The 22,348-nt window shown below is 56.4% G+C and overlaps 4 protein-coding genes across 8 annotated transcripts in view; 3 read left to right on the forward strand and 1 right to left on the reverse strand.

The window, feature by feature from the left end:
* Positions 1 to 454: 454 nt before the first annotated feature.
* On the reverse strand, positions 455 to 3,049 carry PAFAH1B3 (platelet activating factor acetylhydrolase 1b catalytic subunit 3). The gene is made up of 5 exons (XM_030874125.3): positions 2,548 to 3,049; positions 2,253 to 2,342; positions 1,453 to 1,569; positions 1,252 to 1,374; positions 455 to 786 (listed from the first exon to the last, which is right to left on the reverse strand). Exons 1-5 carry the CDS (start codon positions 2,623 to 2,625, stop codon positions 496 to 498), a joined length of 699 nt encoding a protein of 232 aa, XP_030729985.1. The 5' UTR covers positions 2,626 to 3,049; the 3' UTR covers positions 455 to 495.
* A 2,923-nt stretch (positions 3,050 to 5,972) lies between these two features.
* On the forward strand, positions 5,973 to 7,150 carry PRR19 (proline rich 19). The gene is made up of 2 exons (XM_030874835.2): positions 5,973 to 6,591; positions 6,678 to 7,150. The coding sequence occupies exons 1-2, from the start codon at positions 5,973 to 5,975 to the stop codon at positions 7,148 to 7,150; spliced, it is 1,092 nt and encodes a 363-aa protein (XP_030730695.1).
* Positions 7,151 to 9,098: 1,948 nt separating this feature from the next.
* TMEM145 (transmembrane protein 145) lies at positions 9,099 to 17,509 on the forward strand. 5 transcript variants are annotated; one of them, XM_030874129.2, is made up of 15 exons: positions 9,102 to 9,307; positions 10,062 to 10,136; positions 10,253 to 10,330; positions 10,413 to 10,499; positions 10,592 to 10,693; positions 10,797 to 10,881; positions 10,988 to 11,059; positions 11,173 to 11,241; positions 11,569 to 11,649; positions 11,738 to 11,816; positions 11,963 to 12,056; positions 12,806 to 12,978; positions 13,849 to 13,969; positions 16,011 to 16,217; positions 16,691 to 17,509. In XM_030874129.2, exons 1-15 carry the CDS (start codon positions 9,185 to 9,187, stop codon positions 16,937 to 16,939), a joined length of 1,695 nt encoding a protein of 564 aa, XP_030729989.1. In that variant the 5' UTR covers positions 9,102 to 9,184; the 3' UTR covers positions 16,940 to 17,509. The 5 variants fall into 5 exon arrangements, with proteins under 5 accessions (XP_030729987.1, XP_060145349.1, XP_030729989.1 ...); XM_060289364.1 differs by having other exon boundaries at positions 17,163 to 17,509; XM_060289367.1 differs by lacking the exon at positions 9,102 to 9,307 and adding an exon at positions 9,619 to 9,964 and having other exon boundaries at positions 10,573 to 10,693.
* Positions 17,510 to 17,926: 417 nt separating this feature from the next.
* Positions 17,927 to 22,348, forward strand: part of MEGF8 (multiple EGF like domains 8) — a 47,298-nt gene continuing 42,876 nt past the window's right edge. The window contains exon 1 of the mRNA XM_030874133.2: positions 17,927 to 18,849. Coding sequence (XP_030729993.2) covers positions 18,663 to 18,849 — 187 coding nt within the window. The 5' untranslated portion in view covers positions 17,927 to 18,662. The remainder of the gene's footprint in view (positions 18,850 to 22,348) is intronic.

The raw sequence follows: 22,348 nt of genomic DNA on the forward strand, positions 1-22,348 counted from the left end.
CTCTGTCACAGCCTGTGGACAGTGCTTCTCTGGAGAGAAAAATACCCATACGCTGTGTGGAGGGATGACTGCTAGGGGTGGGAAGGTCAGGAAGCTTCCACAGGAAGTCACATTTAAGCTAGAACCAGAGCACCAGAAGTTCCAGTCAGGGGGAAGAGCATGTGCAGATTGGAGGGCAGCTCTGAGTGGGCTTTGACCGTTGGGTCACCCAGAATTCTTGCTTGACCATGATCCTATAGGGCCATGTTAGAAAAGCAGTTTCACTTCGTGTTGTACTGATTGGTCGTGCCTGCCTGGAGCACCACTGTGATGACAGAAATCTGCCTGACTCTACAAGAGCCAGAGCATCTTGATGGATTGGTGCGGCCTGCCTTGGGCAGAGATGCAGGGTCACAGACATTGGAGTTGAGATTCAGGTACCCACACGGGATTGGCCATAAAGCAGAGAATGGGAGACTGAAGAATGAAAATTTAATGTTGCAGGAAGGCAGATGCTTAGGGTGTGGGTTCTGGCAGGGGAGCACTACCCTGTCCCTGGTCTTGGGCGAGCAGACGCAGAAGCAGGGAGTGCAGGGTCCGGCAAACAGGTGTGTACCCCAGCCGGCTGAGATGCAGGTAATCATACATGTCATGGTGACTTATGGTACCATCTGAATGCACAAAGCCAGGGTCTGCATCCAGGAAGTGCGCCCGTGGGTGGCCAGCCAGTGCTGCCCGTACCAGCTCATTCACCTGTCGGTTTTTCTCGCGAAGTGGGTTGGGGTGCTGGCCCCGAGGAAGCAGGCCCTGAGGAAGGCAAGAAGAGTTGTGAGGAGGCATCCTACCAGCCTCTGGGTATCCTGTTCCCTGTGCCAAACTGTCCCCCACCCCCCATCAGTAAGTCCCCAGCTGCAGAATACACTAGGGATGGGAAGGTGATGGTCTGAGACCTTATTCTAGAAGTGAGACCTTCTAGAAGTGATGGAGGCAAGATTAACCCTGGGAATGCCTGACAACTTTTGGCTATTTAAGTGTCTTGAATTTCTCAACACCCTGAGAATCTCTAGCAGTCTCTTGGGCAAAAGGGGTTAACTGGTCCCTGAACATGTCCTTAACCACAGCCCCTCTGATGGGTGTAGCAAGCTTCAACATGAGATTCTGCCTTCAACCACTGCTCTGTGCTAAGCTGCCCAGAACCGTGCAGCTGTGGCTACACGTGAAGGGGTCCCAGAACACTGCCATTCTTCTTTCCCCACCCTCTCACTCTCTCACCAGCACCACGACCCGGGCCTGGGGCTGCCGCTGGTTCACCAGTTGCACGATGGCCTTGATGCCTCCAGCCACCTGCTCTGCGGTGTGCCCGTGGTTATTGGTACCCACCCAGACCACCACAATCTGTGGAAAGAGAGGCATGAAGCAGTGGTGAGGGGGCAGGCTAAGGGTGCTCTAGCTGCCCACCCAAGCCCTGCTCACCTTGGGCCGGATGTGTTCCAGCTCCCCGTTCTCCAGACGCCACAGCACGTGCTGCGTGCTGTCACCGCCAATGCCAAAGTTAAGTGCATGAAGAGGGGAAAAGAGCTCCCGCCAGATCTGTGGGCAAGAAGTGGTGTGAGCACAGGGGCACTGTCAGCATGGACCACCACTCTCTATCCAAAGGTTAACCAAATGTCATCATGGAAGAGCCTTGCTTTACGGAAGCAGTCTGGTTAAATCTCACCTTGAGCAAACCCCAATATGGTCAAACCTCACTTTACGCAAACCCATTATAGTCTCACTTCCACAAAACTCCATGGAAGCAGGACTCCCTTCACGGAAGCCTATTCTACTTGAGCCAGGCATCGAACCAACAGCATTCCAGTTGAACCTCACTTTGAGGAAAGCCATGGTTTAACGTCGCTTAAAGGAAAGGTATCATAATTGAGCCCCCTTAGTAGAGACCTATTACCGTTGACCTTCACTTTGTGGAAATAACTATAGCTCTGTGGAAATCCATTAGGGCTGGGCACTAGTTTAAGCAAACAAAGAGCCTCATCCTAGGCAGTCTCGCACGAAGCCTCATTTTAAGTCTCACTATACACAGACCCAGTACGACAAAGCCAGGACACACACTTCCTTCTCAGTAGAATGTGGCACATTATACTGAGATTCTGGGTGCCCGGCATTACCTGAGGCTATTTCGGGTACCCCATACACCGCCTGGTCTGGGCTCTGGTCCAGGTCTGTCATTGAGGGCACAGGCCTGGGTGGGGCAGGAAGAGAGGGACGGGCCTCACCTCGCACTGGTGCATTAGCTGGACTAAGGAGTCCCCGATGAAGACGACTTCGGGTTCTTTATCTTTGCTGTCGGCTACGAACCGATGGTGCTTTGGGGACGTAAAGGGGGAGTCAATGGCACGCGCGCTGCTGGGCCCGCCCCGCCCCGCTTCCTTAGGCGGCACCACGCCAACTGCCCTCAGTTTCCCAATCTCGTAATGAGAGCGGCGCAAACCAGCTACTCTCTCAGAGCCTTCCCCCCCATCCCCCGCCCCCAGCCCCGGACTCCAGAGTATCGCGGGCGGGGTCGCTCACCAGGGACATCCAGCGCCCGTCGCCCTGCACGTCCTGCACCGGCGTGGGCTTGCTGGCTGGGTTCTCTTCTCCACTCATCTTGGCGCCGCGGCTCCAGCAGGACGAGCGAGCGCGGTCAGCCGGGGAGTGTTCCTGAAGGAGGCGGCGCCGCCACGCCCACCCCTACCCCTCAGGCAACAATGGACTGTCCCGAAGCCCGCACTCTAGCGGAGGGCGCGGCCGATCCCGGGCGCCGCCTCCTCTCCGGGGCGGAAACCTTCACTTAGAGGAATTGGCCTTGCTTCCCCCACGGCGGCCGCGCAGTGGGCTCGTCCGGCGCTTCCTGCCCGGGCCGCTCACTCTCCGGCAGCGGCGGCGGCACGGGGCGCGGGGGGAGGCGAGACCATCCGGCACCCGTGGAGGGGAGGAGGGAGAAACCACCCTACCGTGAAAGCAGAGTGGGGAAAATCTAGCGCCCTTCCTCGTGGGAAGAAACCATTTGCTGTAGGGCGAGAAATGTGGGGAAGGAACCACCTACTGTGTGTGGGGGTGTGTGTCTGTGTGTCTCATTCACGTGGTGGTAGGGGAGTGAGTGGACGAGTCCATGCTTGGATCTTTGAGGGGGTGGCTCAAACGCACCTGGCAAGGAAGGGACGCTCCCATTTTCTTCTGACGTGGGGGAGAGAAAAGGAGGATGGAAATGTGAAAATTAGAGGCTCAGCTGTAAGGAGACACTCACGCCAAGGCAGTGCCAGGACTTTAGTGAGCCTATCTGCTCATGGGCCTCCCCTGCTCAAATTATGCCAGTTTTTGTGGCATAATTTCTAAACTATATGTCTTTGCATTACAGACATTACCCTGCAAAGAGGGTAGTAGAAGATGCAGAAAGATAAAGGAAATCAGAGATGCTGCAAGGCCCAAGTCCAGCCTGGAGCCCCTCCCGCGCAGCTCATCTTACAGATCTGTGGCCTCTGCTCCCCTCCCTAAACCTATGGCTGACCAACAACTTCAGTTGGGTGTGTCTGAGCTCCAAAACCTACATCCACAGCCAAGGCCACCTAAGGTCGCTGCCCCCCACCTCCTGCCCCAAATTAATCTCAGTCCTCAAGTCTTCCCAGATCTCCCTGTTCTGGGGGACCAGGTGGGGGTCCCACACCACCCTCAAAGTCCTGCTCATATTCCTGTAGCTCCACTCCCAGATGGGATCTTCCTATCTATTCATTCCTTCTAGGTAGGTTGATACTGAGATACAGAGATGAATCTTATTTATTGTGTTTGTGTTTTGCCTCAATCCACTTGCCTGGAACAGGGCCTGACTCACAGTATTAATACCAAGTACTATCTATGGCTGTTCACAAGTACTTGCTGAATGAGTATTAAAGGAATGGGTCAGATCCTGGCCTTGTCCCAGCGTGTTGGGGGAGGTAGATCCAGACACAAAGCTGAGGGAGCGATCAAGGTTGTGATTAAGGAATGCACGGGGGACCTCTGTGGGAGAAGAAAGAGAAGGACTCAGGGTGAGGGATTTCCTAGAAGGAGTAGTATCTAAGGAGTTCGGCTTTGAAAGATAGTGAAGGTTGGGCAAGCAACATTACCAGGTAATACAGAATATAGCTTATTAGGGTATAGGGAATACCCTGGCATACCTTGATTTTGGTGGCCTAGTGGTTAGGATTCTGGGCTTTCACTGCTGTGGGCCGGGGTCCAATCCCTGGTCAGGAAACTGAGATCCCGCAAGCCACGCGGCCAAAAAAAAAAAAAAAAAGTCTGAGGGGACAAGTGTAGTGAGAAACAAAATTTACAGGCATCCATTCACCAAGCGCTGTTTTCAAATTGTATGTTGGCTCATTTCATACTTACAGCAGTTATAAGAAGGAGAAGATACCAACTCCATTTTACAGATTAGGAAACTGAAGCTCTGAGCAGTTACATACTTTTCCGAGGTTACAGAGCTCAAATGTGCCTGGGCATTTGAACCTAGGTAGTGTAGGTCTGGAGCCTAGCTCTAAATGACGACACTATACTGACTCTCTAGGGATAAAGCCTGTGACTGCTTGGAGCCTGGCTGTGTGTAGGGCTACCGTAGCCCTTCTCCCTCTTGGCTTCGCCTATATCTCCAAGCTCCAGAGAGAAAGTCCGCGATAGATGTCTAAACCAATCAGCATTGAGGAAGGGGGCGGGCCTAGTGGACCTCACAGCCAATTGGTGGATAGGAGGTGCCTAAGGACAAATGAAAGAGGTTTCCGAATGTGAGGTCGGGAGGGGCGGGGCTATAACCTGCGCTCTGGGCAGCTGGCACGTGCCCCTGGGCCTGTGCCTCTTGGGGTGGGGGTGGGGAGCCAAAGGGCGTGGGAGGGGCACGCGCATGCGTGCTTGCACGAGGCCCTGTGTGAGACCCGGAAGAGTATCAGGCACGTTGAGAGCTAGGGTCACCGCGGAAAATAAGCCATTGTACCCCACAGCCACGTGGAGTGGGCGGGTGGGGGGGGCGGGGTTCGTTGGGGACAGGAGAAGGTGAGGGGCCCTTCCCCTTCCCTGCCCCCACCAACTGTACTCCCTTCCCTACCTCATCTGCCCCACGCAGCCTTGTTTCCTACCCCGTTCTATGACCAGGCCCCAGTCCCTGATGGCTCCTCTGTTGCCCTTTCTGTCCTCCCGAGTTATTCTCTGTTTCTCCAACTTCCATTTTCTTTCCTGCCTTTCTCTCTCTACCATCTCTCTCCACTTTCTACATTCTCCAGTACCTCCTTTACCCCTGGATTTCTCGTCTGTCCAAAGTCCCTTTCTGGTTCACCAGATCCTGCCAATATCATGATCCCTTTCCCATCCCCCATTTTTTAGCTATTTCTTCATATCCCTGTTCTCTCTAACCCTTTCTCTATCCCCTGATAAATCTTCCCGTTCAGCATGACTCCCTTGACCTCATCCTACTCCTATGACCCTGCTTTTTTTTCTGACCTTACCGTGACCAAGCCTTTTCCAGTTGCTCTCTACCAATCCCTTTGTCTCATTTTGTGTCTCTAAATAGTACTCCCAGCGCACCCCAAACCATCTCTTCTCACTACTCACTTCTAGGTCTTTGAGTTATCTGCATGCTGATGACCACCCTGTCTTTTTTTTTTTTTTTTAATTTTATTTATTTATTTATTTTTGTCTGCGTTGGGTCTTCTTTGCTACGTGCGGGCTTTCTCTAGTTGTGGCAAGCGGGGGCTACTCTTGGTTACGGTGCACAGGCTTCTCATTGCGGTGGCTTCTCTCCTTGCGGAGCACGGGCTCTAGATGCGCGGGCTTCAGTAGTTGTGGCACACGGGCTTAGTTGCTCCACGGCATGTGGGATCTTCCCGCACCAGGGCTCGAACCCGTGTCCCCTGCATTGGCAGGCGGATTCTTAACCACTGCGCCACCAGCGAAGCCCAACCACCCTGTCTTTTATCTTCCAGGGCACCATGGACCCCAGGGGGCCAGCCCTCAAGCCTTTCCAGCAGCCTGAGAAACCTGGTCGTGTCCGCCGTCGGAAGACCAGGCGGGAGCGTAACGAGGCCCTGGTGGGCAGTTGCCGGTCATTGGCCCATCAGGATCCTGCCGTGGCCAGTCGGGATCCACATGTGGTTCTCCGGAATTCTGTGGCGCCTGCTGCCCCCAAGCTCGTGGTCATAACCCAGGGGCGCCTGAGCCGGGAGCACCGGGGTCTCTTCAGCCACGAGGTGAAATCTCTGGACGTGGCACGGCTGCTTAGCAGTGGGTCCCTAGAGTCAGGCACCCCTGTACTCCCCACCAAGTCCTCCCCAAGCCCAGGCAGGGCCCAAGAACCAGCCCCACCGTCAAGGGGCAAGGAAAACCAAGTGCCTGGAGCCTCGGGCCCAGGCCCACCCAGTCCCCCCCAGCTCCCTGGCTTGGGGCAGCTGCTGGGGGAGCTGCAATGCCAGCTGATTCTGCCACAGGCCTTCCCCAGGAGGAACCTAGTACAAGAGGCCAGGGATGCCATCGTGGGCACCTTACAGGCCTGCCATGGCTGTGTGCCTGACCTTAGTCTGGTGCTCCGGGGCTGCCAGCCACACTTGCCAGGTGAGCTCACCTCCTGCCCCCTGAGCTTCCTTTTCTTTTGTCTGCTCTATCTCAGCTGTGCCCCATGCTTCTTTCCTCTGTGCCAGGGACCAAGCCTAGGGGCCCTGAGAGACAAAGGATGACATCCTCCTGGATCAACAGCCCTGAGGAGGCCCCAGGGGAGGGGAGGCAGAGGAGGCGAGAGGGGACAAAGGAGCTCACCTTTGCCGTGCCTCACACCTCCGGCACTCCTACTGTGTACCCGGTGAACCTGGCACCACCTAAAGGTCCCTGGCCACCCGCATTGTCCTCGTTGCCTTCGCCATCTGGGGCGGCCTGCGGCCCCCCAACAGCCTTTGATCTGCTGAAAAGCATCTGGCTGGTAGACACACCTCCCCCTCCCCGGCCCTGGGGGATTGGCCCGCCACAACCCCTGCCTCAGCCACCATCACCCTTGTTGTCCCGAACCTCTGCCCTGGACTGGAGCCCCAGCCCCCCTGCCCCACTGCCCAGCCTCTCCTGGATGGTGGCCCGGAGCAGCCCAGAGGCCTGGTGCTTTCCACCCATGAGGCTGTACTGAGCAGGCTGAGGCTGGGTTGGGGGAAGGAATCCCATACTCTGATCACTTCAATAAAGTACCTTCCTCATGATCCTCTTGGTTTTTAGTGAGTGGCTGGCCCAGGAGAGCAGCTTTTCCTAGCTCTGAGTTCTGGGTCCAGGGTGGAGGGGAAGGTACTGTCACTTGTCGCCTTCCTAAGGCCCAGGGGCCTTCAGTCAGTCTAACACATCCACCCACTGAGGCCAACTATGTGTTCAACTCTGAGCTCTGATAATGCTGGGGCTCCAGAGTGAGTGAGACTGAGGCTGTGTCCCCAGGGGACTCCCAGTACAGTGGTGAACACAGACAGTTTCAGCCCTAGTGGTTGCATCTGGGAGAGAGAGAGGTGCAGGGGCTGAGGGAGTCCAAGGAGGGAGTCATGACTGCCCTGCTGATGAGGGAGTTGATATAAGACCCTTGTATTTTTTAAGTTTGGTAGAAACTTGCTAGTAGAGAAGGAAAAGAATATTTCAGGCAATCTAGAAATGCTCTTCTGTGGAACAGCATGTGCAAGGCCTGGTGGAGGGCAAATAGGGGATGTGGGACCATTTTCATTCACCCTATATCCCTAGGCCATGCTGGGATCTAGAGTGAGTCACGTCTGGGCTCTGCCTATGAGAGGCTTCTGGTCTGGTGGGCACAGGAACAGTGTGTGCAGGATCCGGGCAGGAATGGCACATGAGGCCTGGATATGGCGACAGACTTTTTTCTTTGGGCTACGGTATATTTAACGTTTTAGAATCAGTTATGTACTGTTACAAACCAGTGTGCTTGATTTGAAAAAAAAAAATTCTGGCTTCTCTCTCAAAATAAAAAAAGAAAGGAAAGAGAGAAAGAAAGGAAGGAGAAAGGAAGGAGAGAAGGAAGGAAGGAGGGAAGGAGGGAGGGAGGGAGAGAGGCGAGGAGAGGGAGGGAAGGAGGAAGGAAAGAAACCTGGCAGCAGACCTACTATCCCTCCTGTTAACAACTGGCTGAAGCCAAGTAGCAGAGGCTCCTTTTTTGTGGGGTCCACACTCTCCTTTGAAAGCATTTCACACATTTACGTTTCCTGCTTGGCCTCCTGACTTAGCAAGTTTTTTAAAATGATATTTTGAGGAGCAGCAGATTTTCTGCAGTGGAGGGGGAGGGATGAAGCTGGAAATGTGTTGGAATCTGATCAGGAAAATGAAGCTGAGGGGCTTGGACTGTACTCTGTAAAGCTTTTCCAGGGCTCCCCATTGCCCACAGGGAAACCATAAAGTCAGTACCAGGGTGTAGGGGACTGGACTGGGAGGTCACACAGCTGTGACTTGGCTGAGGTTTTATGGGAAGGAAGTGGCAATGCTGGGATTTGAGCCCAAGCAATTGATTTCAGAGTTTGCTTGTGGGTTTCTCACAATACCACCTCTTCTGCCTCACAGCAGCTGGTTTCAGACCCTGGGAAGCAGTGACAGGGCAGGGTCAGGCAGCAGGATGTAGTGGTTGTGGCTGAAGGCTCTCTGCCACCTCGGAGCTGTGTGACCCAGAACAAGTGGTTTGCCTACTCTGTGCCTCTGTGTCTCTGTAGGCACTTCACAGAGTGCATGGAATTTGTGGTGGTCACAGATGGTGATGGCTGTTATGGGGGCGGGGCTGGGCAGTCAAAGAGCAGTTTGGGGACTAAACTGGGGGGAGGTCAGGACAGAGCTGGGGCCTGGGGGTTGTGGGCCATCCTGAGATGGCAGTCTGGAGGAGGATACTTGGCTTGGGGGAATGTGAGTTCACTTTAGGACACGGGGAGCTGGAGGTACCAAGGAGATTCCCAGAGGGGAGGACTGAGGCTGCGGAGGCGTGGAGAGGACGGGAAAGGGGCGTCCCCTCCCACGGAGATTGGGAAGGGTCCAGGCCGGGTCATCCTGGAGGAGGGGGCAGGGAACGCGGTTCCCGGCGGCCCCTTTAATCGGGGGCGCGCGCCAGCCGGCCCGCGCGCTCTCGCCGCCGTCGCCGGGCCGGAGTGGGAGCCGGAGCGGAGCCCGAGCTGGGGCCGGAGCGGGTGGAATGGAGCCCCCGCGCGCGCCCGCTCTGCGCCGCCTGCTGCTGCCGCCGCTGCTACTTCTGCTGCTGCCACTGCCCCCCCGCGCCCGGGCCAAGTATGTGAGGGGCAACCTCAGCTCCAAGGAGGTGAGCGCGCCGGGCCCTCCCCTGCCACCCGCCGGGCCCCCAAGGGACGAGAGGGAAGGGAGGGGGCAGGTCCCGCCCCGCCCCCTGCCGCCTCTCCCGGGCGGTCTCTGAGTGCTGCGCGGGGGGTGGGGTGGGAGGTGGGCAGGCACAGTGCGGGACTGGGTCTAGGTTGAGGCTGAGGCGGGGGCCATTGGGTCGAGAGGAGAGTCGGGGACATTGAGGTCAGAGTTGGGCGAGGAGGGGGGCCGGGTTGGGAGAGTCGGAGTTTGGGGTGGGGGTGGGGGACGCCGAGGTGGTGCTGAAGGGACAGCACTTTCACTGCGCATTGAGCCTGAGTTCACACTCCTGTTCAGGACCAGGAGAGGGCCGTTTGGAATACTCCCCAGCACCTGATGGTCTCTGGGACCACCGTGAGGGCGTGTGTGGATAATTAGAGGACAGCCAGTGGGACGGTATCCCTGATGCAAGGTGTCCAGGATGGGGATCTGGCCCTCCAGGGTCTTTCTCAGGCACCTGGCAAATGGGAGAAGTGTTTGAAAGGAGGCGAAGAAACTTGGGGGTGGGGGCATCTGAAGGAGGAATCCTGGAACCAAGGTGAAAGGATCACAGAAGAATTTTGGAGGTGACTTGGTCCCCTTATGCTTCTTGGGAAACCAGGTATTCCAGGGTAGGGAAGAAAAGTTGGGGGGGGTGTCTGTGGAGTCGAGAGTTCTCAAGGGACTCAGAAGAGGGTCTGAGTGGGCCCCTTTTCCAGGACTGGGTGTTCCTGACGAGATTTTGCTTCCTCTCGGATTACGGCCGACTGGACTTCCGTTTCCGATACCCTGAGGTGAGCCTTCCCCAAGTACTCACCATGCTAAGGCTGGATGCTCCCTTGGCTTCCCAAGGCAAGGGTTACCCCAGCTCCCTATGCTCCCCCAACCCCCCCAATCTTTGGGTCTGCAGGCCAAGTGCTGTCAGAACATCCTCCTCTATTTCGACGACCCATCCCAGTGGCCAGCCGTGTACAAGGCAGGGGACAAGGTGAAGTCTGTGAGGAGGGTGTAGGGGAGGAGGGATAAGGTCGAAGCTAGCCAAGGAGTGACCATGGCCCTGCCTCCCCTAGGACTGCCTGGCCAAGGAGTCAGTGATCAGGCCAGAGAACAACCAGGTCATCAACCTCACCACCCAGTATGCCTGGTCAGGCTGTCAGGTATGGGCCCAGTCTGGGGGAATGGGCAGGTGCTGGAGGTCAAGGGCCAGGGGGAGGCACAGGCAGGCTTCAGCCTTCTTGCTCCTCCCCAGGTGGTGTCAGAGGAGGGAATACGCTACCTGAGCTGCTCTAGCGGCCGCAGCTTCCGCTCAGTGCGTGAAAGGTGGTGGTACATTGCACTCAGCAAGTGTGGGGTAAGGGGCTGGGCCGGCCACCGGGGCCTGCCTTCTCCTCCTTGCCTTCCTGCCGACCCCCTCCCTGCCCAGGGCCCCCCTTAGGCCTCCACACTCCCCACAGGGAGATGGGCTGCAGCTGGAGTATGAGATGGTCCTCACCAATGGCAAGTCTTTCTGGACACGGCATTTCTCTGCTGATGAGTTTGGTGAGCATATGGGGATCCAGGACCTTTTGTGGGAGCCCAGAGCTGGGAGCCTGTTGAGGGACACCCATCATGACTGCATGGTTTCCTCCTTCCACCAAATTGGCAGGGATCCTGGAGACAGATATGACTTTCCTTCTCGTCTTCATCCTCATCTTCTTCCTCTCCTGTTACTTTGGATGTGAGTCCAGCACATGGGGTGTGGGGGAGAGATGGGGGAGAGGAAACCAGGTTGGAGGAGATGAGCTGCTCTCCCTTCCTGCTGTGTACAGCCTTCCCCTACCCTCCTTCCAGATTTGCTGAAAGGTCGTCAGTTGCTCCACACGACTTATAAAATGTTCATGGCTGCAGCAGGAGTGGAGGGTGAGGTTTAGAGTATTGCAACGTTTGAGTTCTGTGGGAGGAGGGCCTTAGGGCTCACATACCTGGGCCTAAGCAAGGAGGGGCTGGGGACCTGGACTCCTGGGCCGTGGGAGAGGAGGGGCTGGGGGCCTGGACTCCTGGGTCAGAGGGAGGAGGGGTCTGGGGCCTGGACTCCAGAGTTTCCTAGGAGGTCAGTGAGAATAAAGGGTCTAGAATCCTGATGGGGGTGAAGAAAGGGTTTTGGTCATCTGGATCACAGTGTTAGGGAACAGTGATGCCCTAAAGCTGCTTTCTGTCCTTTCCTCTCTCTGCCCATCCTCCCCTCAGTCCTGAGCCTCCTGTTCTTCTGCATCTACTGGGGTCAATATGCCACTGATGGCATTAGCAATGAGAGTCTGAAGATCTTGGGTGAGAATGAAGTGGACCCGGGAGGGTGCCGGGGCTGCTCTGCAATTTGAGCCCTGTGTCTGAGCTGCCCTCTCCTCCCTCCTACCAGCCAAGCTGCTCTTCTCCTCCAGCTTCCTCATCTTCCTGCTGATGCTCATCCTTCTGGGGAAGGGATTCACGGTGACACGGTGCCCAGGCTGGGGCGGGAGGGACCACTGTCGGGGGGTGGTGGCTGGGCTAGGGAGCAGGGCAGAGATTGGGCTGGGGGGGTGGCTGCCCCCTCCTCTCTTGACGGCCCCCACCCCTGCTGTCCCCCCTCACGGCCTGCCGCCAGGGGCCGCATCAGCCACTCGGGCTCGGTGAAGTTGTCTGTCTACATGACCCTGTACACCCTCACCCACGTGGTGCTGCTCATCTATGAGGCCAAGGTGAGTCCTGCCTGCCACTGCTCAGGCTCTGCCCCATCCTCCTCGCCCTTCAAAGCTTTTGGTGGCCTCTTCCACCTGTCTGCTAGCCCTTCCCCACATCGCGCTCTTCCTGGCTCTCTCTCTCCCACTCTGTGGTTTTCCGCCTTCCCATCTGTCTAAGTGCATTCCTCCCCTCTTCACCATCTCTGAGTAGCTCTCTTCCTCCTCCCTCTGTCTCTCACTGTCTGTCACATTTAATGCTCAGTGTCGTGATTAAGTTCGGGAGTCACACAGACCCGGATTCCGCTCTGGTTCTCCCACTTCCCAGCTGGCTAACCTTGGCTGATGGCCCCCCTCTCTGGGCCTGTTTCCTCTTCTGTAAAATTAGGAGGATCTTAGCTACCCCAGGGGACTTCTCTAAGGCTTTATATCACCTTGACTTTGGCCGAAAGTCTTCCTGCTTAGCTTCAGTTTCCCCTTCAGTGAAGTGGGGTGAAAATAAGACCTATTTCATCAAGTTGATGCAAATGGAAAAGCTTACACGTGGTGCTGTTTAGCCCCCTGTGTTGGGCCCATGGTAGCAGATATATTCTCTATCTTTTCGCCCTCTCTCTCTACTTCTATATGCTTTCATCTCTCTCTCTCATTCTCCTGCTGCTTCTCTCCCGACCAAGTACCTCTGCCCCTTGGGTACCTGAGGGTGGGGTCTGGGGTCCCTGTGTGGAGGGTTGGAGGCCAGGGCTATGACCAGCCTTCTCCCTTGGGTCCAGTTCTTTGACCCGGGCCAGGTACTGTACACGTATGAGTCGCCAGCGGGCTACGGGCTCATCGGGCTACAGGTGGCAGCTTACGTGTGGTTCTGCTATGCCGTGCTCATCTCCTTGCGCCACTTCCCAGAGAAGCAGCCCTTTTATGTGCCCTTCTTTGCTGCCTACACCCTCTGGTGAGACGTGCTGGGGCCCCAACCTGTCCCTGCCTTCCCTGGCTTCTCAGAAATGGCTCTTCCCAACTCAAACCCTCCTCTTGGAGGCAGACGGGCTTTCAAGTTAGGCAGCTGTCACCAGAGTCTGCCACTTATTCACTTTGTAACCTGGAAATAATTACTTTCCCATAGTGAAAAAAAGAGTGCCTCAGGTTACTTGCCCATAAAGAAAGGTTGTCAGGGGTATCTCCTGCAAAGGGTTATCTTGAGTCTGCATAGGGCAACAGATGAGGGCTTCGAGTCCGGCACATAGTAAATGTCCAATAAAAGCTAGTTGTGATATTTTTTATTCAACATAACACAGCAGTAAAGCAGATGGATTCTAAGCCAGATTGCCTGGGTTTAGACCCAGTTCTAAAGCTTGTAAACTGTGTGACCTTATACAAGTCAATTAAATTCTCTCTGCCTTGGTTTCCTCACCTGTTTAATGGGGATGGAAGTTGTACCTGCCTTATAGAGTCACTGTGAGAGTTAGATGAGCGTATATATGTGAAATGCTTAGAAACAGGTCTGGCATGCAGTAAGTCTTTAATTGTTTTTATCATATGTTAATTCATTCATCAAACATCTATAGATTTCCTATCAGGTGCCAGGATTGGGGTGGGATAGAACTGAGTTAAATTCAACCTACTCCTTGCCCCCCCCCCAAATTTCCCATGCCAGTGGGATTCCTGTCTCCTTTTAACCTCTGGTTTCTGAAGGTCACACTGGCTTCCCTCCAGTGTGGGACCCACTTGGGACCTATGTGTGTACATAGCAGGGTATTTGGGGCCATGGGGTGGGGTGGAAGGCAGGGCCAGTGACTCTACAGACCCAATACCTCCCCTTCAGGTTCTTTGCAGTTCCGGTCATGGCCCTGATCGCCAACTTTGGGATCCCCAAGTGGGCCCGGGAGAAGATTGTCAATGGCATCCAGCTGGGGATCCATTTGTATGCCCACGGCGTGTTCCTGGTGAGGCTGGGCATCCAGTTGGGGATGGGAAACCCATGGGTGGAGGATGCATGAGGCTCTCCACGCCTGAGCTGCCTGAACCTTCTGTTCTGAGCTCTTGATCCATTTCCTTCACTTCATCCCTTTAGTCATTCAATAGACACTTACTGAGAGCCTGCTGGGTCTGGCAGGCTATTCCACTGTATCCCCCAGAGTCCACCCTCTTCTATTCCTCTCTCCCACTTTTGTGTCCTGGCCTCTTCCCCCAACCCCACCCTCTTTCTTTGCCCCCCTCCCCATTTCCATCCTGACCCTGTGTCCCTAGACTCTCACTCTTCCCTTCTGTATCCCCACTGCCTTCCCTAAGCCCCTTGGTCTCTCCCCCCCCCATTCTTCCATCTCTGCTGCTCTATCACAGGAAGAAGCAACTGGGGTGGGTCAGGCTGGGGCTTCAGGGGGCCTAAATCTGAATGGCAGCAGAGGGTTTGAGCACCAAACCCCTTCTTTGCCTTGGTTTACATCCTATCTGGCCTTCTGGCTGACAGTTCTTCTATCCATCTATCCATCCATCCATCCATCCATCCATCCATCCATCCATCCACCATTCAACGGACACCTGTCTCAAACCAGCCTCTGTTTCATGTTGGGAACACTCACGTGCATTTATTTCGTCCTCTTGTTTAAATGGCAGAGCAACCCCAGACAGGATGGATAACCATCACTGAACCCACTATAGAGAGAGGGGAAGCTAAAGCCCAGAGAAGGGAGGTGACCTGCCAGACTCCATGGCCTTTGGTGGTGGAGGGCAGGGGGACTTTGAACCCAATCCTTCTCCAGCAGACCACAAGATCTGGCATAAGAAGGAACCACCCAGGGAAATAGGCATTGCTGAAGGCCCCGGCTCCTGACTCAAGGGGTCCACCATGTATTCTTTGCAGGGAATATACTGGGCCACTGACGGAGGGGGCCAGGTCCCGCATGTTCTACCCTAGAACCTTAGGTACAGACTCACTTTCCCAGGACAGTCCCTCTTGAGGCTCTGTTCCAGGAAGTCACAAAGAGACAGATAGAGGAGAAATGCTGAGAACCCACCATGTGCCAGGCTCTGCACCAGTGGTTTTCATTTCCACCCTCTCTTCATCTTTCCAAGTAGGCACTGTAACCCCTTTTCTGCAGTGAGGCTCTGGGAGTTTAATCAATGTGTCCCAGATCCCACACTCAGTGAGCTGTGGGGCTGGGAGGTGGGGTGCCCTTTCTGTTATACTTAACCTTCAACCAGTTTCCTTCCTAAAAATGCTCGTGTTAGCTCAGCACAGCTCCACCTCTGGCACTCTGCTGTTCTTCGGTTTCAGCTCCTTGTTCACTTATTCAGCAACTACCTTAGAGGGACTGTGCTGGGCTCCCGTGTTGCAGTGCTAGGGTCACACCCGGTCCCTGCCCTCATGGCCTGCCAGCTAATTCAGGAGACATCTCCGCATTCAACCAGTATTTCTTGAGAGCTTGTATGTGTCAGGCACTGTTCTAAAGGTATTGGGGATTCAGCAGGGAAGAGAACAGTCAAGTACCTGCCCTCATGGAGCTAACGTTCTGGAGTCTGTCAGTTGCTGTCCAGTTGAACTCCCTGTGTTTATGAAAATATTCTACAATCTGTGCTGTCCCACACAATAGCTACTAACTACATGTGGCTATTGAGCGCTTAAATGTGGCTAGTGTGACTGAGAAATGAAAGTTTCAGTTTAATTTTGATTAATTTAAATTTAAATAGCCACATATAACTAGTAGCTATCATACTAGACAGAGTAGGATGCTGACGCTTAAAGTGATAACTGGCTGATCAGGGCTCTGATGGAGGAAGCATCGGCAGAGTAGCAAGAGTTGTGATGGACGGGAAAGGTTAGAGGCCAGGGTACTGCGAGAGCTCAGAGGAGGCGCCTAAGCCAGTTGAAGGGTTTCGGGGAAGCGGGGATGTCAGGTGAAGGGGAATCCTCAGGGCCTCATGTTTATGGAGGCAGCCTGAGGCCTGGACAGTCCTCCTCCAACCTGCGCCTGCCCTTCGCCCCAGATCATGACACGCCCTTCGGCGGCCAACAAGAACTTCCCGTACCACGTGCGCACGTCGCAGATCGCCTCGGCCGGAGCCCCAGGCCCCGGAGGAAGCCAATCCGCAGACAAGGCCTTCCCGGAACACGTCTACGGGAACGTGACGTTCATCAGCGACTCGGTGCCCAACTTCACGGAGCTCTTCTCCATCCCCCCGCCCACCTCCTGCGTAAGCCCCGCGGCCCCGGCGCCGGAGGAGCTGCTGGCGCCGCCCCTGGAGTACTTGACCCCGCTCCCGGCCCCTCCACCGCCCTCCACGTCCAGGCGCCTGAGCCCACCCCCTGCCTTTCGCACCCCCAGCGCCCCAACGCCGCGCCGCGACCATCCCCCGGCGCCCGCGCCCACCTTGCCAGACTGGGTCCTGGCGCTGTTGCGTACGCCCCCTCGGACACCCCGCGCGGTGCCCCCGCCGCCGGCGGCCTTCCGCGGTTCTCCCCCGCCTCCCCGGCCGCCGCCGGAGTTCGACCGGCGCACCCCGACGCCGCCCCTTGAGTACCTGGCCCCACTGTCCAGGCGCCCCTGACTGACACCTGCGCCCACACCTCGGGAGGGGGGATCATCGGGGGAAGAGGGACGGGCCTTCGGGGCCGCATCTGCCCCCCGTGGGTCCTGGACGGCCTCTGACCCTGACCCCCCTCCCAGGCCGGGAAGCAGGTGGAGGAGACAGCGGTGGCGGCGGCGGTGGCCCCGAGGGGCCGCGTGGTGACCATGGCCGAGCGGGGCACGGCTTCCCCGCCCCCTTCCTCTCGGTTCCCCAAGGCGGCCGACCCGAGCTGGGATGGCCCGACGCCACCCTACCAGCCGCTCGTGCCCCAGACAGCGGCGCCGCACACCGGCTTCACCGAATACTTCAGCATGCACACGGCCGGGGGCACCGCACCCCCGGTCTGAGTACCCCTGCCCGCGCCTGCCCCATGGGCCGCGCGCCGGGCCCCGGCCGGGCTCCGGATCCCCGCTCTATCCCGGCCCCAGGGCTCTGCCAACCCCGGCCTTCCCAAACCTCCCCACCCCGCGCGCCCAGGTAGGGGTGCATAGTGTCCCGCTCCCGACCCCTTCCCCCGACTCTTGTGCCAAACGGTCCCGCGGGAGCCGCTCTCCCCGTCCCCTCCCTCAGCCCCTGCCCCGAGCGGCACCGGATTCTGGGCTCCCGCTGTTCCGTGACCTCCGGCCCCCTGGCCCCCTCCGAGACCTCTGACCCCGCCGGACCCCGGAAAACCAGTGACGATCGCCGGGACCCTGCCTGTGACTCTCCAGGACTCCGCGACCCCGAGCCACCGCTCCCGGGACGGATGTTGTGAAGCTAGTCTCGACTCATACCTTCCCTTGGGATCTCTGTGACCTAGCACCCGTACTCTGTTCACCCTATCTCCATCCCGAAGGCCCTCCCTCAGGTCCTTGGCAGAAAGACTTTTTTCCCCTTCTTGCCAAAATAAAGAGGATTCGTTGAGTTTTTATCTTTAAGATGGGCTCTTCTACATCTTGACAGTGCTCAGAGACGGGGCTGAGCAAGAACCGTTCCAGGCTCGGGACCACAGTGCGCCCAACTGTGAAATGGTATCTTGGGAGGGGCCTGCATAACCTGACCTTTTGTTGACCCAGAATCTGGGAGCCCTGAAAATATGAATCATCATCTAGCAGAGTCCTCTTATTGTACGGCTTCTTTATTTTTACCTTCTCTTCCCCAGTTAGAGGTAGAGGCGCCCTCCAGTGGCCGACGGTTCGCTCAGCCACCTGCGCCGGGAGTTCGGGTTACGATTTTAGCACTGCGCATGTGTGATCCTCACTTCACTAGCCAAGGAGGTCACTGCTGCGCATGCGTTTAGGAACAAATGGGCGGGGAAGTTTCCGGAAGTCTCCCTCTGTGGAGGGGTGGGATTGGGTGCTTCGCAGTCCTCCCAGGGCCGCTCTGACCTGCGTCTCCGCGACTCTCGCCTCCTTTCCGTAGTCCCTCCCATCGCGGCCACTCGGCCCCCACCCTCTCGCCCTCCAAGCGGGTCTTCCCGGGGCCGCTCTGGCCCGAGCGTCCCTTCATCTTTCTCATCTGGCTCTTCCGGCTCGGAAGGGAGGCGCGGGTGGGTGAGCAAAGGAGTTCGTCTGTGGTGTCCAGGCCTGAGACCCTGAAGACTGACTCTGCCCTGGGCACCCGCTCGCGCCCCGCCCCTGGCTGGAGGGGCGTCTCTCCCGGAGGACCTTCCGGGCCAGGCCAGGCCCGCACTCTATGTAGGCCCCCGCCGAGCTGTAGAGCCCTTCGCCCACTGGGGACCCAGTGGTCTGTAAGGTCCATTTCGGCCTGCAGCGGCCCGTTTATGGGGTCAGCCAGCGTATGGGGGCCCATGTCTATAAGGGACTCCCGTGGCCCCTAGGGGTCTGCCCCGTACGTAACGACCCCATTTACAGGTTTTTCCATGGGTCTATAAGGGCCCACCCTTCGGTTTCCAGAGCCCACCAACAGCGGCGGTTCCCTTTGCGGGGACAGCGACTCCTGGACCTCCCTGCTCTACAAGGCCATGTCCCATCTATAGAGGTCGCATTTGCAGGACTTCAAACCGGGTGGAGGGGCTTCTCCGGGTCTTTAGGACCCGTCCCTCTGTAAGGGTCAGTGCTGGAGGCAGCGATGGCCCTGGGCCGGGCTCTGGCTGCGGCGCTGGCTCTATCTTTTTCCGTGCTGTGGCCACTGTCCCCTGGGGCCCGGGCAGGGGACTGCAAGGGACAGCGGCAAGTGCTGCGGGAGGCGCCAGGCTTCGTGACAGATGGTGCGGGCAACTACAGCGTCAATGGCAATTGCGAGTGGCTCATCGAGGGTGAGTGGGGCCGTGTGGGTCACACACTGGCTGGTGCGCTAATTCATTCATTTGTGCAGTCTTGCATCCACTCACCATGTTCCCAGAACCGGTTCTGGTGCAGGCCCTTTGCTCTAAAATGCAGCCAGCCTAGGCCTTGCCTTGGAAGGCCTTGAAGTCTGATGGGGGAGTTGCACCCGGACGCAGATGGACAATTACAAGCCAGAAGCATCAGTGAGGGGTGTTCTGAGTAACTGTTAGAAACTCAGGCTCTGAGCCCAACCACCTGGCTTCACATTTGGGTTCCACTTCTTACCAGCTTTGTGAATTTGGGCAGGTGGCTTCCTTCCTCTGAGGTTCGGCTTTCCCTCCCCTCAGGCTGTGATAGTGATAGCACTCCCCTCATAGGGCTGTTGGACTTAAGTGAGAACAGGTATTTACTGTGCCTGGCACATAATAAATGCCCAGTAAATGGTCTTAGGGTTATTAGTGTTGTCCTTTTTAAAGTACTTCAACAAAAGCATTTTTTTCAGTCATTCATGTGCCAGACATTGTCTTTGCCTCTGGGACATAGCAGAGACCTCCACAGCCCCAGCAATCCTCGATGACTTGGGGCTTGGAATCCAGTGGGGGAGGCAAACATGTTAACAGACAGTCCAGTCCAGAGTGGTAGGGGCTGTGATAGAGGAACCCCACGGGCCTGGGGAGCCCAGAGGAGGTGCCTGACCTGTTGGGTGGGAGACAGCAGAGAAGGCTTCCTGGAGGAGATGTCTGAGCTGAGACCTAAAGGACCAATAGGAATCAGCCAGGAGGAGGAGAAAGTCATTCCAGGAAGCGGGAACAGCCTGTGCAAAGGCCCCATCTCTACCCTCCTGGGATCCCAGTCTAGTGGGGGAAACAAACCCACCCCCAGGGAGTGGGAATCCCAGAGATGACATCTGACTTAGCCTGGGCTATACCTGAGACCAGAGGCATGTGCAGGAGAGAGCAAAAGGGCATTCCAGGTAAGGAGAATAGCCTGTGCAAAGGCCTGGAAACAGGAGGATACGATGCTTTTGAGGAACTAGAAATCCGTATGCTAGGACACAGAATCCAAGAAGACAAACAATGAGCCAGAGGCTGGAGGGTTGGGAGGAAGCAGGTGGTATAGGACCTTGTGATTTTTTTTTTCTCTCTTTTCTTGGTACGTGGGCCTCTCACTGTTGTGGCCTCTCCCGTTGCAGAGCACAGGCTCCGGACGCGCAGGCTCAGCGGCCATGGCTCACGGGCCCAGCCGCTCCGTGGCATGTGGGATATTCCCGGACCGGGGCACGAACCCGTGTCTCCTGCATCGGCAGGCGGACTCTCAACCACTGAGTCACCAGGGAAGCCCTGACCTTGTGGTTTTTGAGCTGTGTCCTGAGGGCAATAGGGAGGTGGAAGAGAAATCCAAGGCAGTGGCTGGAGAAGTCCAGAAAGGCTCCCATGGCAGTGGATGAGGAGCTGGCCTCCAGGGAGAGGTGGGAGTCCCCCAGAGGAGGTCCTGGGCAAAGACCAGAGGTGTGACAGGGTCTGAATCGTGCAGGGCCTCCTTTTGCAGCCTTTGGAGATTGGTCTTTGTCTGGGGACACTGGGCATCTATGGAAGGTTTTGAGCAGGGGAAAGACATGATTTAATTTACGTTTTAGAAGATCTCTATGGCTGTTGTGTGGGGTATGGATGAAGCATGTTTTTTGGGGATAAGTGTGTTTGTCCCCATCTTGGGGGCCATTCCTGTCTAGGGGGTGAGAAGAGGATGGGAAGTGTGTGTATGTGTTAAAGGTATAAATCATTCTCTGGCCTTTAAGAGCTCCAGCCTGGTTGGGGATGGACACAGACATTCTGCCCCCGGTGTGCTCAGGGCTGAGACGGAAGGAGGTGCAGCGTTGGGTAGTCGGGCCTAGGGGAGTGAGAAGACTCTGCTGGGGGTCACAGAGGAGGAGCCACCAGAGCAGTGTTCTGAAACATGCATAGGAGTTTACCGGGTGAGAAAAGGGAACAGCCTCTAGGAAGACAAAAGAGGGGCTGGTGGGTCTCCGAGCCATGTCTAGGCTTGTCTGGTCTGGCTAAACTTGTTGGCTGGGAGGAGCGGAGGGCATCAGAAGGAGGGGAAGAAGGGCCTTGAATGTCGTGCCGAGCATCTTGACTTTTCTCTTGGGATTGATGGGGAGCCAAAGGGGAATTTTGAGCAGGAGTGGGCCGTTGCTCTCAGGCTGGATGGGGGGTAGACTGGAGACTTGGTGTGCTAGTCTTGTGGGAGAGGATGAGTTCTGAACTGGGGCAGGAGCTAAGCGGGTAGAGAGGCACGGAGAACACTGAGAGATTTGTGAAGTTTCACCAGTGAGACTTGGGGGACCGATTGGCTGGATGTTGGGGAAAGAAGGAGTCCAGGAGACTACTGGACGCCTCTTGAGCTCCCATCCTTCCCAATGTGCATCACCTCTAAGAACCAACATGCTCCCCCATCTATTAAAAAATAAGCAACTGACCCACTTACTTCTGTACCGTGTTCGCACTTCATTGTGCCCAGTCCTCATAACATCCTCGTGAATAAGAGGCATCTGTCTTTGAAAAGCAGGGGCATTTAGGATCAGATCTCTGTCCAGGATGGCTTGGGGGTTAGGCCCATGTTGGGCAGAAACAGGACGACTTGAACTTAAGGTGGAACTTGGGGAAGGCAGATGGTGAGCCGGCCCCTGGTGGGCACTTGGCAAAGATGTGCTTGTTGTGATTCTAGGAACAGAGCTTTATAGTTTGGTTGAGGCTGGTAAGAGTCGGGGAGGTCTGGTTGCCTGGCCTGGCTGAATTGTTCTGCGTTCTCCAGACCACAGCTCGGGGTCTATGTGTGATGTTCTTGGGGGCTCTGGCCAGAGCCTGAGGGAGAGCTGCCAACTTCAGTATTCTGTCTTGTGCATCTCTTCCTTCCTTCATCCAGTATTTCCTGAGCCCTTGCTCAATACCAGGCCCCGTGCTGGGCAATGTCGGGGAGGGATCCTCAAGATGAGTAGGCCCAGGCCCTGTCCTGTGGGCCTCCTAGGCTGCAGGGGAGACACACCTGGACACAGGTGGTCCTGGCCCAGAGGAATGAAGGTCGTATTGGAAAGTGAGAACCTAGAGGGGCACCTAACCCAGCCCGGGGGCATCAGGGAAGGCTTCTTGGAGAAGGTGGGGAAGTTTGCTGACAGGAAGGGAGAATGTGCTCTAGACAGAGAGAGGAACTTCTGCACAGGCCCAGCTCCTGATAGAGCTGTAAGCCGTGGGGTGATGTGAGACAAGTTGAGACTCCAAACGCCAGGTTAGGGAGCTGGACTTTCTCCTGGAGATGGTAGGGAGCCATGGAGGGCTTTTGAGCAGGGGAGGGTAAGGGCCAGATGTCGAGCTGGGGAGATCCCTCAGGGACCCATGTCAGCACAGGCCACGAAAGAGGCTGGATCAGTGGTCCTGGTGAGGGAGGACAAGGCCTGGGCTGGCATGTTAGAGTCACCATCTGGGATCTTCACAC

The sequence above is a fragment of the Globicephala melas genome, chromosome 19 (genome assembly GCF_963455315.2).
Source record: "Globicephala melas chromosome 19, mGloMel1.2, whole genome shotgun sequence".
NCBI classification, from domain to species: Eukaryota; Metazoa; Chordata; class Mammalia; order Artiodactyla; family Delphinidae; genus Globicephala; species Globicephala melas.